The 24,862-nt window shown below is 53.0% G+C and overlaps 3 protein-coding genes across 9 annotated transcripts in view; 1 reads left to right on the top strand and 2 right to left on the bottom strand.

The window, feature by feature from the left end:
- ACACA (acetyl-CoA carboxylase alpha) overlaps positions 1-6,939 on the bottom strand; it is a 149,834-nt gene extending 142,895 nt beyond the window's left edge. The window contains exon 1 of the mRNA XM_065036699.1: positions 6,765-6,939. The gene's annotated coding sequence lies outside the window, so the exon portion shown is untranslated. The remainder of the gene's footprint in view (positions 1-6,764) is intronic.
- DUSP14 (dual specificity phosphatase 14) lies at positions 184-13,000 on the top strand. Of its 2 annotated transcripts, none has more exons than XM_065036720.1 (3): positions 184-353; positions 9,439-9,537; positions 10,957-13,000. In XM_065036720.1, exon 3 carries the CDS (start codon positions 11,075-11,077, stop codon positions 11,669-11,671), a length of 597 nt encoding a protein of 198 aa, XP_064892792.1. In that variant the 5' UTR covers positions 184-353; positions 9,439-9,537; positions 10,957-11,074; the 3' UTR covers positions 11,672-13,000. The 2 variants fall into 2 exon arrangements, with proteins under 2 accessions (XP_064892792.1, XP_064892794.1); XM_065036722.1 differs by having other exon boundaries at positions 231-353; positions 9,444-9,537.
- Positions 13,001-16,629: 3,629 nt separating this feature from the next.
- The window catches only part of SYNRG (synergin gamma), a 32,651-nt gene continuing 24,418 nt past the window's right edge, over positions 16,630-24,862 (bottom strand). For 4 of the 6 annotated variants that reach the window (XM_065036707.1, XM_065036709.1, XM_065036710.1 and 1 more), the window contains 8 exons: positions 22,921-23,517; positions 22,394-22,557; positions 21,649-21,702; positions 20,884-20,980; positions 20,458-20,606; positions 18,277-18,387; positions 17,792-17,827; positions 16,630-16,985 (listed from right to left, as the gene is read on the bottom strand). In XM_065036707.1, coding sequence (XP_064892779.1) covers positions 16,854-16,985; positions 17,792-17,827; positions 18,277-18,387; positions 20,458-20,606; positions 20,884-20,980; positions 21,649-21,702; positions 22,394-22,557; positions 22,921-23,517 — 1,340 coding nt within the window. In that variant the 3' untranslated portion in view covers positions 16,630-16,853. The remainder of the gene's footprint in view (positions 16,986-17,791; positions 17,828-18,276; positions 18,388-20,457; positions 20,607-20,883; positions 20,981-21,648; positions 21,703-22,393; positions 22,558-22,920; positions 23,518-24,862) is intronic. The other 2 variants (XM_065036708.1, XM_065036712.1) reach the window with 1 other exon arrangement.

Below are 24,862 nucleotides of genomic sequence, written 5' to 3'. Positions count from 1 at the left end.
ACTTGTCCCCAGCCCCACAGGGACTTGACCCCACACACTGTCACATCCCCACGGGGACACCGCCAGGTCCCCCGGGGAGCGGGCCCGGGCCGGGGGCGGCCCTGTCACCGCCCTCGGGACACGGGACACCGACCCCGGGGGCAGCGGCGCCTTTAAGGCTGGGCCGGGCGCCAGCAGCCTCCGCCCGGGGGCCGAGCCCGCCGTAGCCTGGTAACCGCCGCTCGGCGGGCGGAGCGCGGCCCCGGCAGCGCCGCGGTCAGGTGGCAGCCCCGGAGACCGAGCCCGGCTGCCGCCCGATAAAAGTCCTGCCCCGCCGCCACCGCGAGGGAGCGCGGAGCCGCCGCGGAGCCATGGTAAGAGCGACCCGGGCCTCGCCGGGCGGGCCGGGGGCAGCGGGGCCGGGGCCTGCGGCGGGAGGGGCCGGTGGGCGAGGGGGGGGCGAGCGGCTGCGCGGGGCTCGGGACCGCCGGGGCTGCTCCGGGGACCGCCGGGGCTCTGCGGCCGCCGTAACGCTGCCTGTGCGTTATTTACAGCTCGCCCCGGTAAATGGGCCCTAAAGTGCCGTCCCCGGGAGGCCGGGCAGCCCCGGCTGGGCGAGCACCGGCCTCCCCCGCTGCCCCGGCCGCCCAGCGTGGAGATGCCCCCCCGGAGCGGGTGCTGAGGCCGTGCGGGGAGACCCCGGTGCTGCGGGGCTGGGTGCAGCCGCGGCCCGGGCATCGCCAGGGCCAGGACAGTCCCAGGACAGTCCCGGGTGTCTGGCTGCGGTGGGACGGTGCGAACCACCACGGTGGATCTGCCAGACGGTGCCCGAAAGAACAGGGCAAGGCAAAAACCCTGGTCGCGGGCGGCTAAACCCTGCGTGGGGAGAGGGAGTCGCTTCGGATCTGCACAAGAACGGCCAAGCGCAGAGGTCGGGTGTTTCCTCGACGTGGAAACAAGGCTCAGCCCACGCCGGAGCGGAGCAGCCATCCCTGCTCAGCCATCCCTGCTCAGCCCACGGAGCCGCTGCCCTGGGCACCCCCGGCTCGGGGCACCTGGTGCCCGCACCCCCGGTGCGTGCCTGCGGCCGCTCCAGCCCCGGCTGCGTGCACAGCCCTTGACTCAGCTCCGGAGTAGCCGCTTTGAGCAACACTAGTAATCAATGAGTGGCATTTGGCTGTAGGGAGGTTGGGGAGGATTATAACCTGTTCGACTGGGCAGCAAATGAGTCCTTTATTCTGCAGCTCTGAGTATTGACAGATGTCCTAATATCATGTTGCGAGTTCAGTTTATCCCTAATGCCAGTGGCACAGGAATGGTGGAGGGATTAGCACTGACAAAACACTGTTTTCCCTTGCGATACACAGGATCAGCTGTCTCTGCCCTGGCAGGGAGCAGGTTCCTCCCCCGGGCCTCTCCATCCACCTTGGGGCAGGCTCCGGAGCGCTCGGTTCCCAGGCCATGAAAAACAAGAGTCCCCAGTTGTGAGCGCGTGTGCCATCCCCACCAGCAGAGATCCGCCGCTGTGACTTGGCTAACGCGACCCTGGTGAACACCAGGAGGGGAGCTGCAGGTTTTAATCAGTTTACACCTAGAAGGTGTGAATGTGCAGCTCTGCCTGTCCTTTCTGCCCCAAGGGCTCACCTGGGTCCAGCACAGGGACACACAGGTCCCATCCCTCCTCCAGAAACAGGCGAAATCCCAGGGATTTCATCCAAGCCCTCGCAGGCTCTGCTCTGGGCTCTGGCATCGCTTCCTTGCTGGTTAAGGGCAATATTGAAATGTGCCTGGCTTAATTCAATACCTGATCCCAGCTGGAATCTCAGAGCTGGAAAGGCAGAGAGCTCACACTGCTCTAGTGCTCAGAGACAGACAGAGTGGGGGGAGACAGAGATTATGGGAGAGGAAGGAACTGCAGAAGCCAGCACAAGAAAGACTCACAGGGATCTCTGTTTTGAGGGTTGGTACTGACTTCGTCCCAGGGACTCAGCCACATGGCGCAGCTGGGTGTCCGGGCAGAAGTGGGGACGGAGGAGAGGGGAGGAGACACCGGGCACAGCAGAGGGACCGGGAGCAGCTTTGCTGCTGTTGGCCCCAGAAAAGCCCTTTACACAAGTGGTTCACCGGTAGTGGAGAAGCCTTCCAGGCTTTCTGCCACTGCTGCGGGACCTGCGTCCAGGGGCCACCTGCCAGGGTGGATTTCAGGCTGGACATGAAGAAGAAACTGTTGGCCCTGAGGGTGGTGAGAGCCTGGCCCAGGTTCCCAGAGAGGTGGTAGATGAACCATCCCTGGAGACATCCCAGGCCAGGCTGGACGGGGCTCTGAGCAACCTGAGCTGGTGAAGATGTCCCTGCTCATGGCAGGGGGGGCACTGGGGAAGCTGGGAAGGTCCCTCCAACCCAAACCATCCTGTGATTCCTTCAGAGGTGGGGGTAATACCCTAAACTGGGTATGGGAGCTTCTCCCAGCCCCTTTCCTCTCCAGGTACACAACCCTAGCCACACACACACGGATTTATCACCTCAAGAAAGATACACTGAGCAACCATAATGCAAACAGAAACGCAAGCACCTAGCAGATAGCGCTCTGGCTTTTGGAAATAGCTGAGAAATCTCTGCACAGCAGCCCCAGCTGCCTAGAAATAAAGCCTTAAGCTAGAAGGTGCTTCTTTGTGCATCGCAGGGCAGGGGACAGTGGCCCCAGCGGTTGTGCCTGCAGAGCCCTCCCTGGTGCCAGCGCTGCAGCTCGTGGGCTGGTCTCGCACAGCTACTCCCCCTCTTAAGAGATCAGGCAGGTTTTAGTTTCCCAGCAGAAGGGCTCAACAGGTGCTGCCGTGCTCACTCCAGCCCTGTGCCTCACCGCAGGTTGGGGCACCTCGGCTGCTGAGGCTTAAATTTCCCCTTTGCCGACATCCCACAGTGCAGAGGGTGTCAGGGGAGGCTGAGCAGCAGCTCACAAGGGCAGGAGCCCTGGTTCACAAAGGAGATTTGAATTTGCCTGGTGTCCCTTCTGTTGAGCAAAAGACAATTCCCCCAAGCCTTGAGCAGACAGAGCCACACACCGAGGGGCATCGGCCCTGCGCTGCTCACAGGGGAGGCGCTTGCTGCGGCGTGTAAACTTGATTTCCAACTAATTGATTACGATTGGCCTCCCTTCCCGTTACCCTAAGCAACCCCATCGATGTACTCAGAAGGTGACCTCATTCCTTGCAGCTGCTGTGGGCGAGCGCAGCCGACCAGCCCGTTCCCATCTCCCATCCTGCTGTCTCGCTGCTCTCCCTTCAGCTCTTGCTTCCTGCTCTGACTGCCCAGAGCTGAAGCTCGGAGAGCGTGGGCAGCCCCTGCGTGTCCGCGGGGACTCCTCCAGCGGGGTGCGGCACCGGCAGCTTCACCGGCCCCGAGACCCCCGGGCAGCGGGGCTGCGCTCAGAGCCTGCACCCGTTGGCAGCACCCCTGGAAAAGCTCCGGGTGAGCACCAGCGTGGAAGCACCGGGCAGTTCCCAGAGCACGTCACAGTGAATTTGCAGCTGCCTTTGATTTTATGGGTGTCAAGTTGGGCTGACAGGGACGGGGCAGAGCACAGAGCTGCTGCCCTGCCACAGAACAACAGGCGCAACCTTGGGCAGCGAGCAGGGTCACACGTGAGCAAACACACCAGGTCCCTGTGTTTTGTTCAACTAATAAGGAAGAGATTGTGTCTCTCCTGTGAGCTGTGACTGCGCCGGGCACAGCCCCAGCAAAAACAAGGCTCCATGTCACAGCAGCCGGAGCTGCAGCCTGCCCGGTCTGCTCCATCCACACCCCCAGGTCACACACGCACTTGGACACGAGCAGAGGAGCTTTTCTAAACTCCACCTGCAATCCAGATGCCGTCAGCTGGCACCAAAATAAGCTGTAACGCTTCAGAACAGACAATATCTCCACCTGGGGTCCAAACCCAGCCCTCTGTGTTCAGCTGAGTACAGAACTGACCCTGCACACAACTGTAGGATCCCCTCCCTGCCTCCTCAAGGCTTAATTATGGGTTTTAAAAGAGTGCTTCATGGACCCATCCAGAGTTCTTAAATAAGGCATGGATGGCCACGCTGCTGGCTGGTTCTGTGCCCCACAGATGAGCCCTGTGCCCCCACTGCTCTCCAAGTGCCTGCCACACAGATCACGGCGTTAGAGCCGGCCGGCGGCTCCAGAATAACAGACACCGCTTCCAAAAGAAAGGTGGTTTGTTTTCCTTGCATAAAATGCTCTTGCTGGCTGCTGAGGGAAGCTTGTCCCCAGAGTGGAGCGGCTGTATCACGCAGGGGTTTATAAACACCATGGAGCTCTGGGTGGCACCCGTGCCGCCCCGTCCCGCCGGCCGGGAGCCCTCCCGTGGCCAGAGGCTCCTGGCAGGATCCGCTGCCAGGCGGAGCAGCGGCAGCTCTGCCGTTCCCGCTTGGAGCGGCTGCGTGGCACGGAGTGCGTAATGTGCCCGTGGGCGGCTCTGCCGCCTCGCCGAGGACACCGCGGCGGCGTGCGGAGGGTCGGAGCTGCCTCCCCCGCCTGGCGAGCCCACAGCCAGGGGCCCCGGCCCACGGCCAAGGAGCATCCTCAGATCCTTCCAAAACAATCTCACTACCCATTTTTTCTGCTGCTTTGGTGCTGGGAGAAGAGCAGATCAGGGAGGCAGAGTAAGGAGGGGCTGAGGGGCTGGTAGAGCTGCGCTAGACATTTAGGAGCTCATCAGCTGGGCTGATTTACAGCCAACTCGAGGCATGCCCTGATGGTCTGCAAACACTCACATGCTGCCCGTGCCTTCTGCAACTGCTCGTTAACCCCTCGGTGCATTAACCTCGGCAGCCTGGTCACAAACCAAGGCTCGGTGCTGCCTGGCGCCTGCAGCCCGAGCTGCGAGAGCGAGGATGCTGCTCCTGGGCTGCAGGAGGCAGATAGGCGAGGCTTGCGGAGTCCTGGCCTTACCCAGGCCTGCCTGGAGCACCAGGCGCGCCATCCGCACCGGCTGTGACGCAGGAGCATCTGCTGTCACCTTCCAAAGGCAGCGTCACGGCAGGCTGGGACAGGCTAACGAGGGCTCGGCAGCCTGGAGAGCTGGCTCGGGTCATGGGAGCAGCTGGAATTCCAGGTGTGCGGAGGAGGCAGCGCCACACCAGGAGCAAAAAAAGACCATGTACTTATGGACAAAACGTGTCTGATCTGGGGTCGTCAAACAAGGACAAGCCTGGGACCTTTTGCAGCTGTACCCCGTGAGTTTCTTGTGTAAAGGGGAGTCACACCCGAAATGCACCACGACACCTTTGGGAAGTTAAGCGGTGTGTTCCTGCAAGCACAGGAGACCCGGTTGTGCTGGGTGCTGCACAAGCATCCAGGCAGACAGATTATTATCTGATTTACCATCTGATGCTCCCACTCTGCTTGCCCGCGCGGGGACCGCGGGCTGCGAGCTGCAATCAGCCAGTGATCGGTCGAGGCGCCCCCAGCCCCAGCCGCCCCACCGTCCCCTCCTGCTTCTCCTTCCTTCTCTTCCGCTTCAAAACCAAACCACTCGTCCATTCCGTCACGAGAATGCGCTGCTGGCTCCGCACAAGCCCGTCACAGCTCCAGGAGCACATCCCCACAGCCAGAGGCAGGGAAGCCGGGACCCCAGCAGAGCCATCAGTGGGAGCCGGGCTGCCCGTGGCCACCGGCCGCTTCCCACTGCCATGGCCCCAGCGCAGGCACAACCTGACCCTCAGAATGGCTGCAGTTGGCACTCTCTGCTGAAATTTATTTTAAACGCTGTTCCCCAAGACCATTTCCGAAGCAATTTGCTGTTCAGCCTAGCTAGGAAGAGCCCTGAGCAGACTCATTCATTCAGCGCCTCTAATATTGACTCTTCTCTTTACTGCAGCATCAGAGAGTGTTTGTCATCTCTAAAATGAATAACTTTGCCTCTCCCGGGAAGGGGGAGAGGGCTTCAGTACTGACATCTCACGTACCCAACCCACAAACCTGCTTTGAATCCCAGATGGTGCTCGGGGAATAAACCCTGGGGTTTCGGTGGCTTTGCTGTGGGGGCGGGAGGGCCCAGGAGATGCTCTCACCCCGCCAGGTACCAGCTCCATCGCCACGTTACTGATGGACCATCCAACACCAACTACAAGTCTTGCTCAGGTCCCTCAGCAACAAGTCACAGCCTCTGGGCTCAAGCCAGAGGAGCCCTTAATATAGAAAATCCAAAAAATAACCCCAAATCAGAGGAAAAGCACCCAGCAAGCACCAGAATAAGAAACCAGAAGCTCATACTTGCCAAGTCATTATCTAGAGACGGACAAGCAAGGCTCTCCTCCTGTCCTGGAGGTCACAGCATAGCGAACTAACATCTGCCTGTTTGCCTTTGAGCTCTCAGACGTGTTTTCAAGCCTTTCTCAGGAGGTCCAGGAATGTTTTCTTGTGGGAATGTCAGCCTTTGTTAGCAGGAGTGCATTCCCAGGAACGAAAGCAAGAGAAACAGACTCCAGCTATTGCAAGATTTGGAAGAAAAGAGTTGAAAGCATTGCCAGCAGCCGCCTTTCCGAGGGGCTGGACCACCCGATCCACCAACCATGACATCAGTGTTGTTGTGTTGCTTTTGAAACCCACTTGCCTGGAGAGGAGCTGCTCCAACACCAGGAAAGCCAGCCCGGGTGGGAGATGAGCCGGTGTCAAACTGCTCAGCCCTGGGAAGGCACAAACCGCACACGAACCACGCAGCGTCACCTCGAGGCGCAGCACAAACACCCGCGGTGCCCGACACGAGCGGCCAGACTTACCTGAGCAGCACGGCCAGGAGCGGAGGGTCTGCGGGGAACCCGGGAGTCTGCAGGACGGGGTCCCGGTGCAGGGGGGCTGGAGAAGCACCCCTCGTCATAAACCTGCACCCAAGGACAGTGCTGGCCAGGAGCTGTATGGAAAGACCTGGAGGCTTTGAAGACCAGAGTCGTCTCCAGGCTGTAATTATCCACTTGCCTTCCCCCACCCCTGATTATGCAGATGAGAGAAATGGCAGAACCCACCAATCTGCCGGGGAGGGAGGAGGCTGTGCTGGTCCCACCCCTGTGTCACCAGGGCCGGGGACCCCCTGCCACCCTGGGGACCCCAGCCCTCCCAGTGGGGCGAGCACACAGCAGCGACTGATCTCTGTGCCTGGGGAAGGCCAGGGCAGAGTTTACAAAGGGGCTTGCTGTGGGTCAGGGCTGTTACAACCTTAATTAATCAGTTAATTGAGTCAGCTAAGCCAACGAGGAAGCAGGAACACCTTGTCAATGCCATCCCAGCACCAGCCGGGCTGTGCCCAAGGACCACGCTGCACCCAGGGAATGTCACCCCCTCGCAGGGGACCACAAGCGCACCCGGCTCTTTGAAGGCGGTTTTGGCTGCTGCTGCAGGGACAGCCCCGCTCTGAGCCCGCGGTGTCACAGTGTCCTGGGCAGCACCTGCGGCCCCTTCGCAGCGTGACAACCGTGACGAACCAGCTGAGATGGGCTCCAGCGCCCTGGGGACACTGACTTCAGGTTCTGTGACCACCCCGGCCCACAACTGCTCAGAAACTCAAACCAGGAGAAAATGGCAGGAGACATGGGGTTGTTTTTCACATGAAATGGTGCAAAGTGGCTGTATGGTGCAGCTGTCCCTGTCCTGCCACCGTCCCTTGCAGGTCCCACAGGTGGCACAGCCAGGGCTGGGCTCTGTGCTGGCCTCGCTTGATCTTCAGCTAGTTTCCTCTTTGTTTTTGCACACAGCAATGGCTGGGAAGAGGCTTCTCACTCTCTTCCTCTCTCCGCCCCAGCACAATGAAGAGCAACAGTGTTGGATTACAGCGGGGACACGGCAGGATAAATCGGGTGTGTTAAGAAAGGCAAATGCAGTTTAACGGGAGCGAAGCAGCGGATTTCAGGCGAGCCTTTGTCCAGAGCTGGCCGGGCCCGGCAGGAGGGTGACGGGAAGGCGCAGCTGTCCGGACAGACTCACATCTGCACGGCCGGCGGTGGCTCCCGCGGATGGGCCGAGGGCTCCGCAGCCAGCGTGGGCTCCGCCACCGGGCACACAAGGCCCCGCTCGTTCCCCGGCTCCCGCGAGCGGCAGCTGCTCGGCCTGGGCTGCGTGGGCAGCACCGCGGCTCCGTCACGTGCCTGACACAGCGTGTTGCAGTCGGTGGCATCCCAGCCAGAACATGGGCAGGGCCAACGGCACCTGCCGCCCTCAGCAGCTTTCCCCAGCGTCTGAGACAGCACAGCAGCCTTATCTCTTGCCTGTTGAATGAATTCCTCTCCAAAACATTAACTCTTTCCAGACAAGAGCTGCTCTGCTTCGAGCAGAGGCCATGCTGCCTGGTGCCAGCCATTTGGAGCCCCAGGGAAGTGCTGTGTAACTGGACACAGGGCTCTGGCACCCACCCGTGTTCCCGGCTGGCCCCAAAACCCGCCCTGTCCCCCCCTGCGCTGACAGCGAGCAGAGGTGGGACAGGCAGGGCCTCCCTCGCGCTGCTCCTGGAGCAGGAACCTGCTTGTCCATCGGATCGTCCACCTCATGGGTCTCACCGTCCGTCTCACCCGTCGTGCGATGCCGTCGCGGGGGCCGCTCGGCACAGTTTGCTGCCAGCGTTTGCAGAGCCAGCCCAGCCTGTCGCATGCAAATGTCCGGATAAGTTGCTGCCTGCAAACAGGAACCACTTTATGGAAAGCAGCAGAGCCCGTCCCAAAGCGCCCCGAGCACTGCTGGGGAGCAGCTCGAGCCCAGGGCTGCGGGGCCGGTGGTGCTTGGCGTGCTCAGCGTGCTCGGCATGCTCAGCCCCAGCAGTGTGTCAGGGCCCTGCTGGGGCAGGGACGGGGTGCCCTGGTCTGCAGGAGCAGGGGGACACTGCCGCCCTGCTCCCCAGGCACCCGCAAGCCCCGGGCCAGGCGATGCTCTGCTCTCCATGGGCAGCAGAGCCGGGCTGCCTCACCTGCACTACAGGCACTCGAGTTGTTTCTGGTCTGGCTGGAGAAATAAAACAAGGGGATGCTGCCCCGTTCTCTGCTTTCCGGGAGCGGGACCTGCAGGTCCGGGTAGCACAGCCCTCACAGAGCAGCTCCAAGGAGGGAGATTTGGGCACCATCAGAAGGCACGCAGACCTGCACCAGCAATCTGGGACTGGGCGAGCGTCTTGGCGGATGCTAAAGTAGACGTTAGAGCAAATTAATTACTTAGTGGGTTTTTTTTAATTTAATTGAATCATGACTTTTGCGCCAGCCTCAGATTCCTCTGGGCCTCCCGTGATTTTGAACAGTGTGTTGGCAGCAACTGGTGACATTACGCTGTCAGCACCAAGTGCCTTCCCGGGGCCGGGGCGGGCAGGGAGCTGTGGTGCTCCCCCCGTTCCTGGACGACACCTCAGCACGGGCTGTCCGGTGCCCTTTTCGGGTCGGGACACATCACAGTAAACCCCCAAATCTCTTCTCTTCCCAGTGCAGCGTTGGACACACTCTATGAGACATCCCAGCTTCAGCAGCCCACAGCATCCGTGTGCCGGCCCGTGACTTGGAGCAGGACAGTTTCTTACCAAGCGTAAGTGCCCAAATCCTTTGTGTCATCAGGAACAGCCATTTGAGAGCAGGGGTTTCCCCTGCTCAAAGGACTTTATTCCTTTGAAAAAAACGCCTTTCCTTGCTGCTCCAGCTGGGTGACTGCGGTGGGGTGTCCGCAGGGGAAGCCGAGTGCTCGCAGCTGCAGCAAAGATCGTGTTGGGGCATGAACTCTTGCAGCACCAGCACTTTGGGCCCACGGTTTCAGGAGCTGCTCAAGTACCTGCCAGCAGGGAACAAGCCACAGAGGAGCCCGTGTTGTGCTCATTAAGTTACTGTACCACAAAGCCACGCCAAAAATCCACTGGCAGCGTTACCAGCCGCTGCCGAGACCTGCCGGTGTTTCCCAGCACGTGGGATGCAGACAGATGGCTGTGCTGTGTCGGGGTACAGGACCCTGCATCAGGGCCTTTCAGCCCTTTGAGGACTCTAACCCAGAGAGTTAAATGCTGGAGGGACAAACAGCCGCTCAGCACCCCAGGTCCCCTCCGTGCAAAGCCCGGTGCGCTTTGGTGGGCTCAGACATACCGGGGCAGAGCAGGGACTCCCCAGCTGGAGACCACACAGCTCCAAGGCTCTGGCACATTGTTGTTGCTCCGGGGCTCGTCCCCTCGCTTGTGCCTTCTCCACCGGCTTCAGAGAAATCCTGAAGGAGCAGGGAAATAAAAGCGGGTCCTTCCTGGGGCCAGAGCCGGGGTGCACCGCTCAGGCAGGCGGACCCAAGTCTCTCTCCAAAGCATTAGTCAGTCATTGGAGCAGCAGGAAAAGAGCCGCCCTTGTCCCAGCCTCTGCTTCGGTTTTACACTCAGCTTCTGACAGAACCAGGTCAGTCTTTCCACACTTCCCCAGCCTCGCTGAGAGCCGATTGCTGCTCTGGATGGACGTGACTCACTGCCTCCTCTAATGAGCAACTTTCCTCTGTTTATGTACTTTGGCGGGGCCTTTCATACACCTAAAAAAGGAGAAGGGTGGCACTGAGGAGAGGGCAGGTCATCTCAATCGCTGGCATCTGCATCCAGCCCCGGTGAGCTGTTTCTCACCAGCCTTTGGGCCCCGGCCAGCTGTGAAGTTGCCGCTTCTGAGTGCGGAAAAGGCGTAGCTGCTAATCTTCCGCCTGCTAATCCGGGTGAAACGCTGTCCGGGCCTACAGGTACGCTGCCTAAACCCTCGACAAGTAATTGCAGCTAATTAGGCTGGGAGATTTTTTGGTTAATATCTGCCCAGGCCGTGCCTGGGGGCCCCGTGGTAATAAGCCCGACGCAAACCCGGCAGCACCTCGGCGCAGGGCGGTTGGCAGGAGGTTGTCCAGGCCAGGGGAGCGAGTTGGGTTCTCCTGTTCTCCTGGCAGACATGGGCTCGTCGGACCACGTCCCGCTCACAGGGCATTGCTTGTGTTTTGCAGGGAGTGGGTGGAGGGGGCTCCTGCTGCCCTGACACCAGCGGGCCAGACAACCCTTCCCTTGGCTGAAGATCCTGGTGGGTCTGTTCCCATAATGGAAGCGTGAGTGCCAAGATCCTCCATGACCTCCAGAAGCCACAACTCCTTGCCGAGAACTCTGATGGCTCCGCGAATGCTTTCCGAAAGTGCCCTGGGGGGCATCGCCCAAATCACCCCCTCGCTGTACCTGAGCCGGGGCAGCGTCGCCTCCAACCGGCACCTGCTCCTGTCACGGGGAATCACCTGCATCATCAACGCCACCATCGAGATCCCCAATTTCAACTGGCCCCAGTTTGAATACGTGAAAGTGCCTTTGGCTGACATGCCCAACGCCCCCATCTCCCTGTACTTCGACAGCGTCGCCGACAAGATCAACAGCGTGGCGCGGAAGCACGGGGCCACCTTAGTCCACTGTGCCGCCGGCGTGAGCAGGTCGGCCACGCTCTGCATCGCCTACCTGATGAAGTACCACAAGGTCTCCCTCTTCGAGGCGTACAACTGGGTCAAATCGAGGCGCCCCATTATTCGCCCCAACGTGGGCTTCTGGAGACAGCTGATAGACTACGAGAGGAAGCTCTTTGGGAAGACGACGGTTAAAATGGTACAGACACCATATGGCATCATCCCAGACGTTTATGAGCGAGAGAGGAGACCCCTGATGCCTTACTGGGGAATTTAAGGTGACTGCAGGCAGGAAGCACAACAGAAGGGACGCGCTGTTCTGAGTCAACCAGACTGGAGACATTCCCTTCTCCTTCTACAGCCAACTTTGGTTCTTTACCATACAGCAGAACCTCAACTAATTCTCACCTCACTAACCTGCAAGGCCAACGATTCCCCTCAAAGCATTTCTCTCTACAGGGATTCCCCCACCCGCATTTCTCTGATTTAGCAGAATGAGGCCTCCTTCTAAGTTTATTCCTTTCATGAAGCCTCCCTCCTTTTTTCAGTTTATTAGTATCCTATGAGGAAAGGCCCAACAGGCGTTTGGCAGAGTTAATGAACAAAATGTGCTTTGTGATGCGGTAGCCTGGATATTTCGTTAATAGCTTGTTTGCTTCCTTGCAAAATCCTGTAGCGGGTAGGGAGCGGCACTAGCACGGGGCGAGCGGGTCCTGCTCCGCGCAGCGGGGTTTCCGAAAGCAGGAGGGCAGGGCTGCAGTGCTAGTGCTGGTGTTTTCTTTAACAGCCGTAGTGACTCTCAGTATATAGTGTTTGAGATCTTTAGTCAGCTCTTAATCTGTATTAAAATTTAAAAAAAAGTGAAGTCAGTTCATGTCGGCCACAAATAAAATTTGAATTACTCGAATCAAATAAATACAAGATCCTTTCTCAGTCATTCCACACCAGGGCAACGGCCCTGGAATACTCTTACAGTACTCAAAAATGCTGGTGTTTCTTGTGGGTGGAAAGTAAACAGAGCTCCTGTCCAAATGTGGCTCAAGACAGAAGCGAGAGGTGAACCCTCCCCGGCTCAGCCAAAGAACCCCACGGGAACTCTGTGCACGGCGCCTTCCAGAGGGGATGAGCTGCGTTTTCTAACATTCCATCAACCAGCAAACTGGAAGTAGGTAAATCTGCTTGATTACTCAGCTCTAAGTACGGTCGTGATCTGCCTTAGCCCATTTCCAAATCACTTCATGACATCCTCAAGGTGACATCGCACTCTAGAATTATTCTGCGCAAAACGGCGATCTGCTCACGCTCCGGACAGGGACGGCTTTCCAGAGAAGGCTTTGCCTTGTTCACCGCGCGACGAGAACGGTTCCAGCCCGAGATGGGGAGAAGGCGCTGCCTCCTGGGCATCCCTCCCGTCCCCGCGGAGGGGCTGGGGCCGGCTGAACTGGAGCGCAAGGCGAGCCCGTCCCCAGCGAGACGCGGCTGTCCCCTGCTCATCGCTGAGGAGGAACAGGCAGATTGCTGGATGCCGGGATAGCTCTCTGATTTAAATGAGATTCTATACTTGTAAAAAAAAAACAAAAAAAAATCAATAAAGATTAAACCAGAACATGTGTTGGTTTCCTGTTCAGAACGGCGCTAATGCATCTCGAGTAACGCTGAGAACGCGGTGTCCCAAGAGAAATACTGAGATTGTTCCTGTCATTTGCTGCTCGGGTCGCAGTCCAGCCCGGTGTCCTGCGCTTCCCGATCCTCAGCACCAAAGCGGGGTAATTCACTTGGCTGGGTCAAAACCTTTCTCTTACCAAGCCCCAGCTGAGCAGCCGAGGTTTGCGAGAGCGGAGGTTCCAGGTTCTCCCCGGGATCCCTGCACGGTGGGGTCGACTTCCCCAGACTAAAACCCGCTGGGGGTCAGGAATACATCCAGCCCTGGCTGGGGTAACAGTCTGGATCAGAGGTTTCCATGAGTTCCATGAATCGGGTTTCACCTTCACTGCAGGTGACGGTTCAGGTTCCACAGCCCCGGGTTCAGCGACACACACACACACACAAAGGAGCCGGACCGTCCATTGTGAGAAACACATTCTACTCTGTTCTTATTGGGAGTTAAACTGCAGCCAGGAAAATGGTAAATCAGAAAAAGTCGGGATTAAAAATCAAGACTAATCGTTAGTCTGGAGACGTTCTGAAAGCGTGGCATTTCAAAGGGGAAAAAAAACCCAAAACTAAACTAAAACCTGAAATCCGCTTTCAAAATTAAACTTCACCTAGAAAATGGACTATGTATAATTTAACAGTATTTCCGATATAAAAACTGGAAAGTAAAAATTCTCCATTTTGAGTAACTATATATACTATATACACAGGGGGCCCTGGTACCTAGAGGAGGGGAAGGTGCTGATGTTGAGCCAAGAAAGCATCAGGACTGACTTTTAAACAAAAAGGAAGGTTAGACCTATAAAAAAATGTAATTGCCTAATAAAGCACATTATGAAACAAAGAATTCACCTGAACTACCCATTAGAGATTCTATTACGGAGAAGCGCGATGATGTTAATACTTGTAGGCAGGTATTTCTCTGCAAAAGCTCCTCTCGTGTTCATTCCAACTAAAGGTGTTTTACACGAGTGTTTTTCCTGCCCCAAACCCAGTTTTTCAGGCGCTCCAGAGAACACAAGAAGAGCCGGAGCCGCAGTCTGGCCGGGCTGCTGGGGGCGAAGCAGCGCGACTCCAGGGGCAGACCCTCCTGCAGCCTTCGGCTTTTCCAAATGGCCATTATCTTAATTCCTGGAAGAATATTTGATACATTATTCAGTGAAACATCTTCAAGCCACTTCATGGATTGGTCAGATATGAAATGAGCTTTTTATTGAAAACAAGGTTTGCATCTCAACAAAGGATTTATAAATCATTGTGGGAGTAAACAACGTACTAAAGTCAACGAAACCCGCGCTCATTGGATTGAAAATACAGCAGTGAGTCCAGCACAGCACAAACCAAACCAGCTCCAACTACGGATCACAAAACCACTTCTAGAAGACAAATAACATTCACCCCGAGGGAAGAAAAAGGAAGCACAATATAAAGAGTTTTCTGACCACTTCATAAAATGATGACATTTAGATTGTAATATTGAGGACTGGAATTAAATACAGGTCCAGAGAAGAAGAGAAAATATTTCAGAAGAAGTAGTTTATACAATAGCAGCTCTTATTGAAAAGGCAGTTTTTGTTTCGGGTTTAATTAACCCACCATGTGGTAACTGGAAATCGGAGCGTTCCTTGGGTTCCAGGAGCCGCTTGACCTGAGGTCGAACATCCCGATCGGATTTACCCTGCACGGTTTTCAAGGAAGAAGCTGCTCGGAACAAGCCCAGGAGAACAGAAGCTGCTGCCAGAGAAGCCAGCGAACAGCAGGTGCAGAAGGTGCCGGTTCGCACAGCACAAAGAACCCCGAGCGGGTCCGGGAGTGCAGGGGACGCTCGAGCGGCGTGGAGGGCACGGAGCCGCTGGACCACGAGCCTGGTACACACCAGCACTGCACCACAGCGGGAACGCAGGACAGCAGGACAGCACCGCACGACAGCGGGAATACAGGACAGCAGGACAGCACCGCACGACAGCGGGAACACGGGACAGGACCACACGACAGCGGGAACACAGGACAGCACCGCACGACAGCAGGAACACAACCGGGCAAAGTCACCTATATACTCAATAACCAAGCAAACAATCTCTTAAAATTCCAAATATACAGAAACACCTAGAAAAACCACTTTCCATAGGTAACCCCAAGGCAGGTCCAGAGAACACACACACTAAATTAAAAAAAACAACAACACAACAACTCCGTTTGTCACTTTTTTCCTAGAGAAAGATCCATGCAGAAAAAGGAGTTAAATCCCGAAGTGCAGCGCAAGCGAAGCGGGAGGCGGCGTGTCCATCGGGCTGTGCGCACAGAGAGCCGTGACGCTCTCCAGAAAACCCCGTAACCTTGGATACGGCGGCAAGGACGCGGCTCCGGCAGCCGAACCGCCGCGATGCTGCACACAACAGCCGTTCTGACGACGTGGACGTGCAGGCGAGACGCTGCTCGGTGTGCGATGCACCGGGGGCGTCCCCACGCAGCCGGTGCGCTCCCGGCCACACTCCAGCGAGCTCGGCTGCGTTATCAGTGTGAATGTCGACTCCTTATTTTTATGGGCCAAAAGACATGCTGGATACATCTCAGAGAGGGAACTCGCTTAACAAGTACAAGAAAAGCATCACTGGAAAGTGCTTTTATGACAATATAGCCGGTGCTGTGTTTGCTTTAAGTTTCACATTGTGGCCTCTCTTATTTGTGGCGTTCTCTTTTAATTAGACAAAAAATCCTATCTGGCTAAGCGCTCAGGAACTGTGGTGGAAACCCACGCTACCAATAAACTCCCTTTTCCCAATACAGCATTTAATAATTACAAAGCATCATTTTTCCTCATTGTAATTTCTATTTCAGCAAATAATTACCTATCAGTGTCAGCTACTTATAATGGAGGCAAGATTAACTCAGAAAAGCTGTTGGTATCTCTGGAGAGAAGGGAGATTTTCTAAATATATAGAGAGGGAGAAGAGCAGCCACCCGGTATCACGAGTCCAGTGTTCAGCGGCGATGCAGCCGCACAAGGACCGAAGGGTCAGGTGAAACATCCATCGCACCCGGAGTTCAGGACAAGCCCAAGGAAGGGGGTTGTGTCTATTTACAACAGTTTGAAAACGCAGCTGCCTGTGCTAAAGAATCGGATACGACACGGAAAAGCTCAGCAGTTTTTCCAAGTCCTCACCCCCCGGTACCAACCGGTTATGCATATGAATACAGTATAATTTACAATACAGAACAGCGGAGTATAAATACACAATGGCTCTCCACAGCCTCATTCCTTCAGAGTCAATAATTCATCTTGCCTTGAAAGTTACCGTGACTCGTGCATTGTATGCATTGTAATAGTATAGCAGCAAATATTTAAAGAAAAACATCATGGTCCATATACCAAAAACATTAAAGAAAAGGTTTGTTTGCAAATTCGTCCTTCAAGTATTTAAGTGGTCACTTCCACGCAAATCGGTGCAGCATTTCAGTGTCTCTGGGAAGCCAGGACCGGCCTCTCGCCGAGGTTTATGCCCTTGGCTACCCGATTGCCTTTTACCAAAACTAACTCGCTTTCATCTTGAGAAAGACTGAAATGCTGCATTTTTTGCCACACTACCTTTTTTGCTGGTTATTTCTGAAACCCCGGCCATTTCAAGTGAGATTCTTTACCAGTAATTTTTATACAACAGTGGCTTTAACTCGCTATGGTACAAAAATCAAAACTAAACGCTTCAAACCCGACCCACACCTCCAGCCTTTCCGCTTACCCATCGCACCGCTTACCCCACGCGTCCTGCGTTATTGGGCCCTACAGCCCCCCTTCAGCACAACCCATTTCAGAGCAGGTCTGGCAAAATGAGACCTGGAGGTTTGGGCTCCACACAGTTGATCCAGAAGTTTGCACAGCTGGCGTGGTACTGGTGTCCTCCGTACGCCAGCTTGAAGTTGTCCGTTTCGGAATTAAAGGCCTAAAAGAAGGAGAATTGAAACAAGTGTGACGGTCTCATCTACTCCAGGATCTAGAAACCAGAGTGGAAAACGGACAGTGCAGAAGTGTCACCCCGATGGCACCGCAGGGCAGGAGCCCCTCGTGACAAATCACTGAATCAAAACACTGTGGTTTCAGAGCTCCAACCATCACACCTGCTGCAGACTTTGCCTCTTACACTGGGTCAAATCTTGCTGAGATTTAGGCAGGTGCAGTTCTTAATGTTATTTCAGGTTGAATTTGATTTACTTTCTTCTGCCAATTGAATCTGCTGTACAATAGGAGCTTCTGCACGGTGTGTGAAGCCATGAACAGGCTTAAAACCTCGCAGTGTTTGTTGCTAGGAGATACTTTCCAATGCTGCACAGCTACCTATTTAAAACAATATTCTAACCCTGTTCCCCACACCCTGGATTTCCTGCAGACATTTCTAAAAATGCCATTGACTACTACATATAGTCAGAAGTCAATATTTGTAGCAAAACAACCCTTCTGCAACAGACACACATTCAGAAACCCACTGCAGGGAATTTTCTACCACACAACAGAAGTAGCACGAAACCAGAAAGCTGTTCACAAGGTACGAGCATGCAGACGAGACACAGGGCAGGCTCCGGAGCATGTTAGTTGATCAGATCAAGTGTTAACGGTCACAAAAATGACTAGAAGAAAAGGACTCATGATTGGTACAATTGAGAATGACAGCTGAAAGCTGGTTAGCGCTTCAGCCTTCCACACTCAACCGAGAATGATTCTACAAGGAACATGTGTTTTACAGATTCCTACTTTTCTAGGAAGCTCTTCCACAGGTTTCTCTTCTTTCTGAAATAACGTTGAAACCAAAAAGTCAGCGAGACTTTCGATACATGTTAACGGGCTGGCATTACTCTGTACGTATCCTGGGATTCCCTCCCAGCTCTGCTAATTAATCGTCCCCTCCTGGTGATGCTCAGAGATGCGGCTCATAAGGGAAAGTCATTAAAAGATTTTTATTCAAGAAAACATATATGTGCTTTTAAAGCCTTTGAATCCCAGTTTCTCCCCCATTATGAACAATTCAAGTTAACCCTTTAGCCGGATCTGTGTCATACCCAAAGCCCAGCGAATATTGACACGGACTATTTGAGTCCCGTCTCTGGGTCAGCTTTGGCCTTTGCCACTTCCAGTTACAAACTACAGCCGTGACATGTTTTCAGATACACCCAAGGCCTGAAGTGAAGTCCAAACTGCAAATTACAAATGAGTTTAACAGCAGAGGCCAATATTCTTACTTTACTCCTTGAGTCCACGTTTAGGAGGCAAACTCCGCAGGCGAGATCTTGGGCGTTTTTAATCCCTGGCCGCAGCATGCAGGACGAGAAGTCCAGGGAGTTTTCATCTGGCTAAAGAAACGAGACAATACAAATCAGGCATTTTCAGTGACTGGAAAAGTTTCAGACATCATGATAAAAATTATCGATCTGGTTGCTACCGAGAGCCACGGTACCGCACCAGCAGCGAGGCAGGGATGATAGATTACATTTTCTCATAAACTGATGTGCGATTTAATCAAAGCCATTAGCGTGTATTTGCGACCCTGCCACGCAGTCTCCTCCAGCATTAATTTATAACACTCGAGCTCTTGAGAAAGGGTTAGACTACAAAGGAAAGGAGCCCAAGGTGCCACAATCCCACATCAAAAGGGGAAGAAACTTCTGAGGAAAGAGCCCGGGCCGTGACATTTCAGCTGCAGCGCGTGGGGAACGGGAGGGAGACAAAGAGCTGAGCGCGGGCAGCTGTTTGCGCAGCTGCGGGGCCGCAGGCATCGCCCGCCGTCCCTGCCGCAGCAGCGCTCCTCGGCTCAATCCAGCTACCACTGACCAGAAAAGGGCACTTGTCGTTATTTCTGAAGCTTTTCCTGAATATGTAACATAGCACAGAGGGGATATTAAGGTTAACCGAACCACAGAAGAAATCAAGTCACCAGCCATAAACAAGTTCAGCCTGCGAATAAATAATAAATGAACACAGTCACTTTTCTGGTATGCAATCTTATATTTCAGCCACGAGATAAATGATATAGAACTGTTGAAGTTTTGCTTGGAGATAACAGTGTGAATAAAAACAATGGCTAGAAATGCCAGAAGCTTAAAAAAAATGGTGCGATCCTAAACGACGTGTACTCCTAATGCACACGCCGCGTCTGCTGATCAGGCCCCGCTGCTGAACGGCTGGGGAATAATTGGAATCCTGAAAAAAACAGCCTTTAATCTTTAAGTAGATCAATCAAATTAATAAAGGCTCTCTAATATTTGTTTACCAAATGCACGAGTGCAGCAAATGAGAAGGTCATCCTGTAATTTGCAGCGAAAAACCACAAGGCTGTGAATAAAATTACCCTGTAACAAAATCCTTTAAAAGATAAAATTAACCTTTCCAAGCACATGCCCCTGAGCTTGAATCACTTCTCTCTGCTTAGCGGGCGCTCCGGTGGTGCTGGGCTCTGTGACAGCAGGCACAGGGACGGCAGGATGGGCCCCAGTGAAAATCACTATTCACATCTTCTAGTATGTGTGAAACTTATCTGGACTGGTGCAGCTCAGGGAACACGTGGCCGGGTTTGGACTTTGAGGTAATCCCTGTAATCTGCCAAGGAAAAGCACTCTAAGAGCTAAATTTTAATCCACTTGCTTAAACCAGGTGAGGATCCCGATAGCTTTTTAGATTGTCACTGTCAACATTGCCAGAGTTCACACTGATGAATCCCAGCCCATCCAACTTCATCTCCCAAGCATTAAAACGTTGAAAGCATAAATTTCATATTATGACAGGCTTTGTGCAGCACCTGACACCACAAACACACCTGCTTGTCACTTCTGTTTGTACTGGAGAGTTTAAAATGAATAAAAGGGGTGTAAAAGGGGCTGATGATGTATAATACCTGTTTGCAGGGAATGACAAGCTGGAGGTGGCTGTTTCAAGCAGAAACCACGTACTCTGGGCCTTACTTATAAACAAGTGTTTACTGGGCTGCAAAAATCCTTAGCGGCCACAGTTGCATTGCAAGAAGTGAAGCACAGATGGAAAGGTCGAGTGAAAATACAGCCATGGTAATGATCTACTTACTGGTGCCTGATGGGATGTATTGATACTGTGAGTTAAAGACCCCTTGGTACACACTGAGTTAAAGGGATCCATTACACAGGATGATATCAAGTACCTACGGATGGATGGTTCCCTAAAAGTAGGAGTTTTACCATAGTTAACAAAATCATCAAGACACTAGGTAAGATAACATCATGTTTGCACATAAATGCCAGTTCTCTTACAGGGACCTTTAAAACGGATATCACAAATAAGTGCATTTCCACTTTGCAAGAGACAAATACAAACTTTAGGGCACCCTGTGAAGTCACTTTACGTATAATTATGATTTTTTTTTTAGTAAAGACGTAGCTTATTTCCGGTCTTACCGTTAAAGCAGCGAGTGACATGAAGCTTATGAGGTTGTTCCACACTTTATCAATATCCTTCAGCAGCTGCTGGAGTTTCTCGCTGCAAACAGCAGTTGCTTTGATGCCCAGTTCAACTCTCTTGGTTACTCTGTAGACTTCAACAACCCCTGGTGACAAAAACACAGTAGAAGGGAGAACAGCAGAGAATCCACTGCAAGCCCAGGTCCCTGCAATTCTAACCCAGAAACAGCACGAAACAGGCTCGGCACACGAGAGGTGCTCACGCACAGTTAGTTCAAAGTAGTAGTTACATCTGTTTAGCAGAAGAGTTGTTCCTTATTTCAGTACAGGCAAAGATTAAGCTAAAAAATAAGACCCTGTTGGAAAGAGTGATTATATATATTACTGTTTGTCAGAGGAGAGACATGGTCAATTCAAACATACCTAGTAAATACTCCATGCCTTGAGCAGACTGGATAACTTCAGTGCAAACTGATGAACTGCTTATTCCATTTAGGGTGTCGTTTGCTTTCTTTATGACCTGGTGGAAATGAATTTCATAAAATGGTGGTGTTATCTACCTTAAAATAATTATTATGAACAAGACTGTCCCCAACAGAAACTGTTATACAAAAAAAGCAGGCAAATTACATAAGAAATAATTGCCATACTCCATCACGGTTTTATACATTGATGCTGTAACTATAGACAGATCAGGGGTAAAGTATGAATATTTAAAACCTTAACATATCCCTCCCAATACTTTCATTACTAAAATAATAGCTTTAAGAGTGTGGATGCATTGCTATCTAGTTTAATAACAGCGTTCACAGTTCTGACTGCTTAATACTCAGATGCAAAAAACCAAATTCTAAGGAAAACTGATCTGGCTGCAAAACCCCTTGACAAAAATTCATGTGTGTGTCCCCCCGGCCCATTGCTCAAAAGATAGTGAAGAGCCAGGTGCTGGTACCAACACCCCAAATGACCCCCAAAACACAGGAACACCAAATTAACTCGTTGACGTGGAAATTCAGGCAAAAGCCAAACTAATCACACATGACGGGGAGAGTGGCGCAGGATCTTTAACTGAGGAGGGAACGCTCTGCTGGGTGACAGCTTTTGGTTTAAACAGGTAATCCACCCGGGCGGATCCCCAGCCTCGCTGCCCCGCTGTGGCGTGACAGGGGGCGGCTTTGGCGCACATACCTGCAGGGCGCTCTGCAGACACCGCTGCCACTCGTACGCGTACCTCTCGCTCTCCTGTTGGAAGGAAAAGGACAGGCTCAGCTCCCTCCTACACACATTGCCCTTTCTCCTGTCGCAACGGACACACAGTAAAGATGTGTTTTAAGAGACTACTTGCAGATTAGCTCCGTAAACTTTTAACTTTTCTCGTTGCACCTGAACTCTAAAATTTGATTTCTGGGAGTCAGAACCAGCTTCAAAAGGAAAAACACAAATGAATTGATAAAAGGTTTGCATTGCACCTGCCCTACTGCCGAGCCGTTTGTTACAGCTCTGCTCTAGAAATGGGGACTAGCAGAATTTAATGAGTCCTTTCACCATCTATTCTTGAAACGAGCAAGAAAACCACCATCTATTCTTGAAACCACCACACAGCCAAAAACGTTAAGCCATTTCCCAAAGCCAATGGTCTCAGTGCCAAAGCTGGGATTAGATTTAAGTTGCAACTAATTTCCAGTTGCAAGCTTAGCCAGCAAGGGCAAGTGATTGTGACTGACTTTCAGTCACATTCTGCCCACTGCACAAGACTTCAAAGACAGAAGAAACCTTCTTTATGAGCAGTTTCCAGTCAAAACATCTAACCCTACCCAGAGGCCACCTCAGAATCATACGCTAAGTTCAAACAGGTAAGTCCCAAAGAGCTGGAAACAGAACACCCTTGATGAAGGTCAGTGCCAATTTAGCTGTGCTCCAGACAACTCCTCACCTCAACTTCGCCGGTCAGGTCTTTGTACTTGTCCCTGATGACGGGCAGGGCAGGCTTCTCGCTCAGAGTATTGGAACGGTCTCTAAACGGCTGCTCCGCCGCGGGTAAAGGTGAAGAGCGACTGATTTCTCTGTCACCCAGGCTTAAGCTCCTTTTATGAGACCCTAAAAACATACCAGATAAACAAGTCAGTCTTTTACTCATAAAGGCACAGACTATTTAAAATGAATAAATTAGTAGCAAGGGATGCCCTGTGACTCTGGAAGAACAAAGCCTTCCATTCACACAGTGACTGGTGCAAACTGCGGTTCCCCCCAGTTCCCTAATTCTTACAATTTTGGAGCACAACAAACATTTTTCTTCTAGCAAGAGACCTGTTCCAAATGCCATGGAAATCAATGAGAAGATTCAGCTAGCTTCCAGTAGCCTTTGCAACAATCTCCATTAGCTAATTTATAATTTGATTAGAAAAATGGCTCTCCAATAAGCACATGCATGCTGAGTTTCCTCTCCCTGAGCAGCCTTACCTTGAACAGACAGGTCAAACGTCGCCAGCTCGCTGCGGATCATCTCTTCACTCGATTTCACCTTGCCTTGGGAAGTTGCCACCAAGAAGTCAAACTTGCTGATTTTTGGCTTTTCGCTTTGGAATTCTCCAAAGTCATCTGTGGACTCTCTCTGCAGTTCAGAGGAGAGGTCGCCGGTGAAGAAGTCTGCCTCTTGGTTTGCCTCAGCTGCTGCGTCCCGCGCTTCTGCCGAAGGTCTCGCAAAATCACCAAAGTCTCCGATGTCATCGTCACTTGGACCGCTGGATATCAGGCCAGAGTCTTTAAAGTTTGCAAAGGCTGCAAAGGAAACATCCTGTAAAGCATCCTCACTAGAAAAGGTTGTCACTTTGGAAACTGTTGTCATGGTGATGTTCTCTGAACTGCCAAACAGGGTCTCCTTCTTCTGCAGAACAGAAGTGGCCGCAGAGGATCCGCTTCCTGCAGACGGGACGCAGGACGAGAGCTTCTTGCCCTGCTGAAAATCTTCTTTGTCGGACCAGTCATAGCTTGCCAGGCTGCTGACTGCAGACCCACTGTTACAGCTTCCAAACGGGGCACATTTTAAGTCATCTATATCTGAGAAAAACAAACCCCTACAGTTAGAAGCTGGAGTTCGAATGTTAATCTCTCTACCCTGTATAAAAACAACGGCAACTTGTTAAGAATTTTAAAGAACTGCAAGAACAAACGCAGGGAACTTTTATTTCAATGAGACTGGAATGAGAGAGAGATGCAAATATTGCAAAGATCTTGTTTTAGCTTTTACAAACTATTGATTCAGTTAAGTATGGAGAAAACCCAACTATTTTGCAGAAAGCTCCCAATATTTATACTCACCTGGCAATCACGTACAGGCCAAGAGGTTCCTGGCAGTGCCATGAGCATGAGCAAGGGGCTGCCCGGCTGCTGAACCGGCAGCAAAGAGCTGCAGGGAGCGGGGCTGCCGCGCTCTGTCCCTGCGCTCCCAACTGCTCCTGCACGTTTAGGCTGAGACTGATGGGCAGCGAAGGCACAGAGAGCCAGGGGCTGGGCACATTTCATCAAAGCATTACCAAAAAAGTCCCTATTATACTCCGTTTGGCATTTGTTGTCCAGCATTGACAATTGTCAGTTTGGATTAGACATCCAGCCGCTGCTCAGTGCCTGGGGTCAAACGGTCTCAAGGTGAAGCAAACCCAGAGCAGGACATATATTCCTTTAGCATCATCTTAGCTGAGGCTCTTCTGATAAACATCATGGTCTTATCTAGCTGGCGGGCACTAACAGCAGCTTGGGTTTAACAGAGCCAGGGTGGGAGCCAGCTGACTGACTCTTTACTCCAGCTGAGGATTAAACCACGTTAACAAAACATTTCTGCCTTCATTTATTCATTTTACTGGAAGGGCAGAGCGCACTACGCTTTAGGCCACTTTCCAGGCATGACCCACATACATAGCTAATTAAGCAGCCCAACAAACATACAATGTAATGATAGAGTTTAATGGCCACTACAAGACAAGGCCCTTTGCAATGGGTCAGGAGCACCGATGTGTCACCTGCCAGATCGTCCCCAGGGACGGTTCCCGCAGCTGCTGCGCCTGCCCCCGGAGCAGCTCAATAGCAACCCCGAGCTGCTCGCCCCACACGGCCCGTTTCAAAGGGCCAGTCGAATATTAAATCTGTAGAGCAAGCCGTGCATGGGAGGGTAAACAGCCGAGAGATGAATTCACCTGCTCGTGGCAAAACTGGAGGGGAAGACGGCTCCGAGGTGAAAAGGAGCTGACTTGCAAGGGATCGGTAATTTATCACAAGAAACCACACCTTGTGCTCTCAAATATATGGTTTTGTTCAAAGAAGTTAAATGAAAGCTTCGCTAGCATGAAAGAGAGTGCCAGAATAACCTCCAGAATGTCAGCCAACTGTCATTAATCCTGGGATCCTG

This window comes from Columba livia, chromosome 20, assembly GCF_036013475.1.
Source record: "Columba livia isolate bColLiv1 breed racing homer chromosome 20, bColLiv1.pat.W.v2, whole genome shotgun sequence".
Classification (NCBI taxonomy): domain Eukaryota; kingdom Metazoa; phylum Chordata; class Aves; order Columbiformes; family Columbidae; genus Columba; species Columba livia.
Note: the sequence above shows the minus strand (reverse complement) of the source record. Positions and strands in the feature narration are given on the sequence as shown.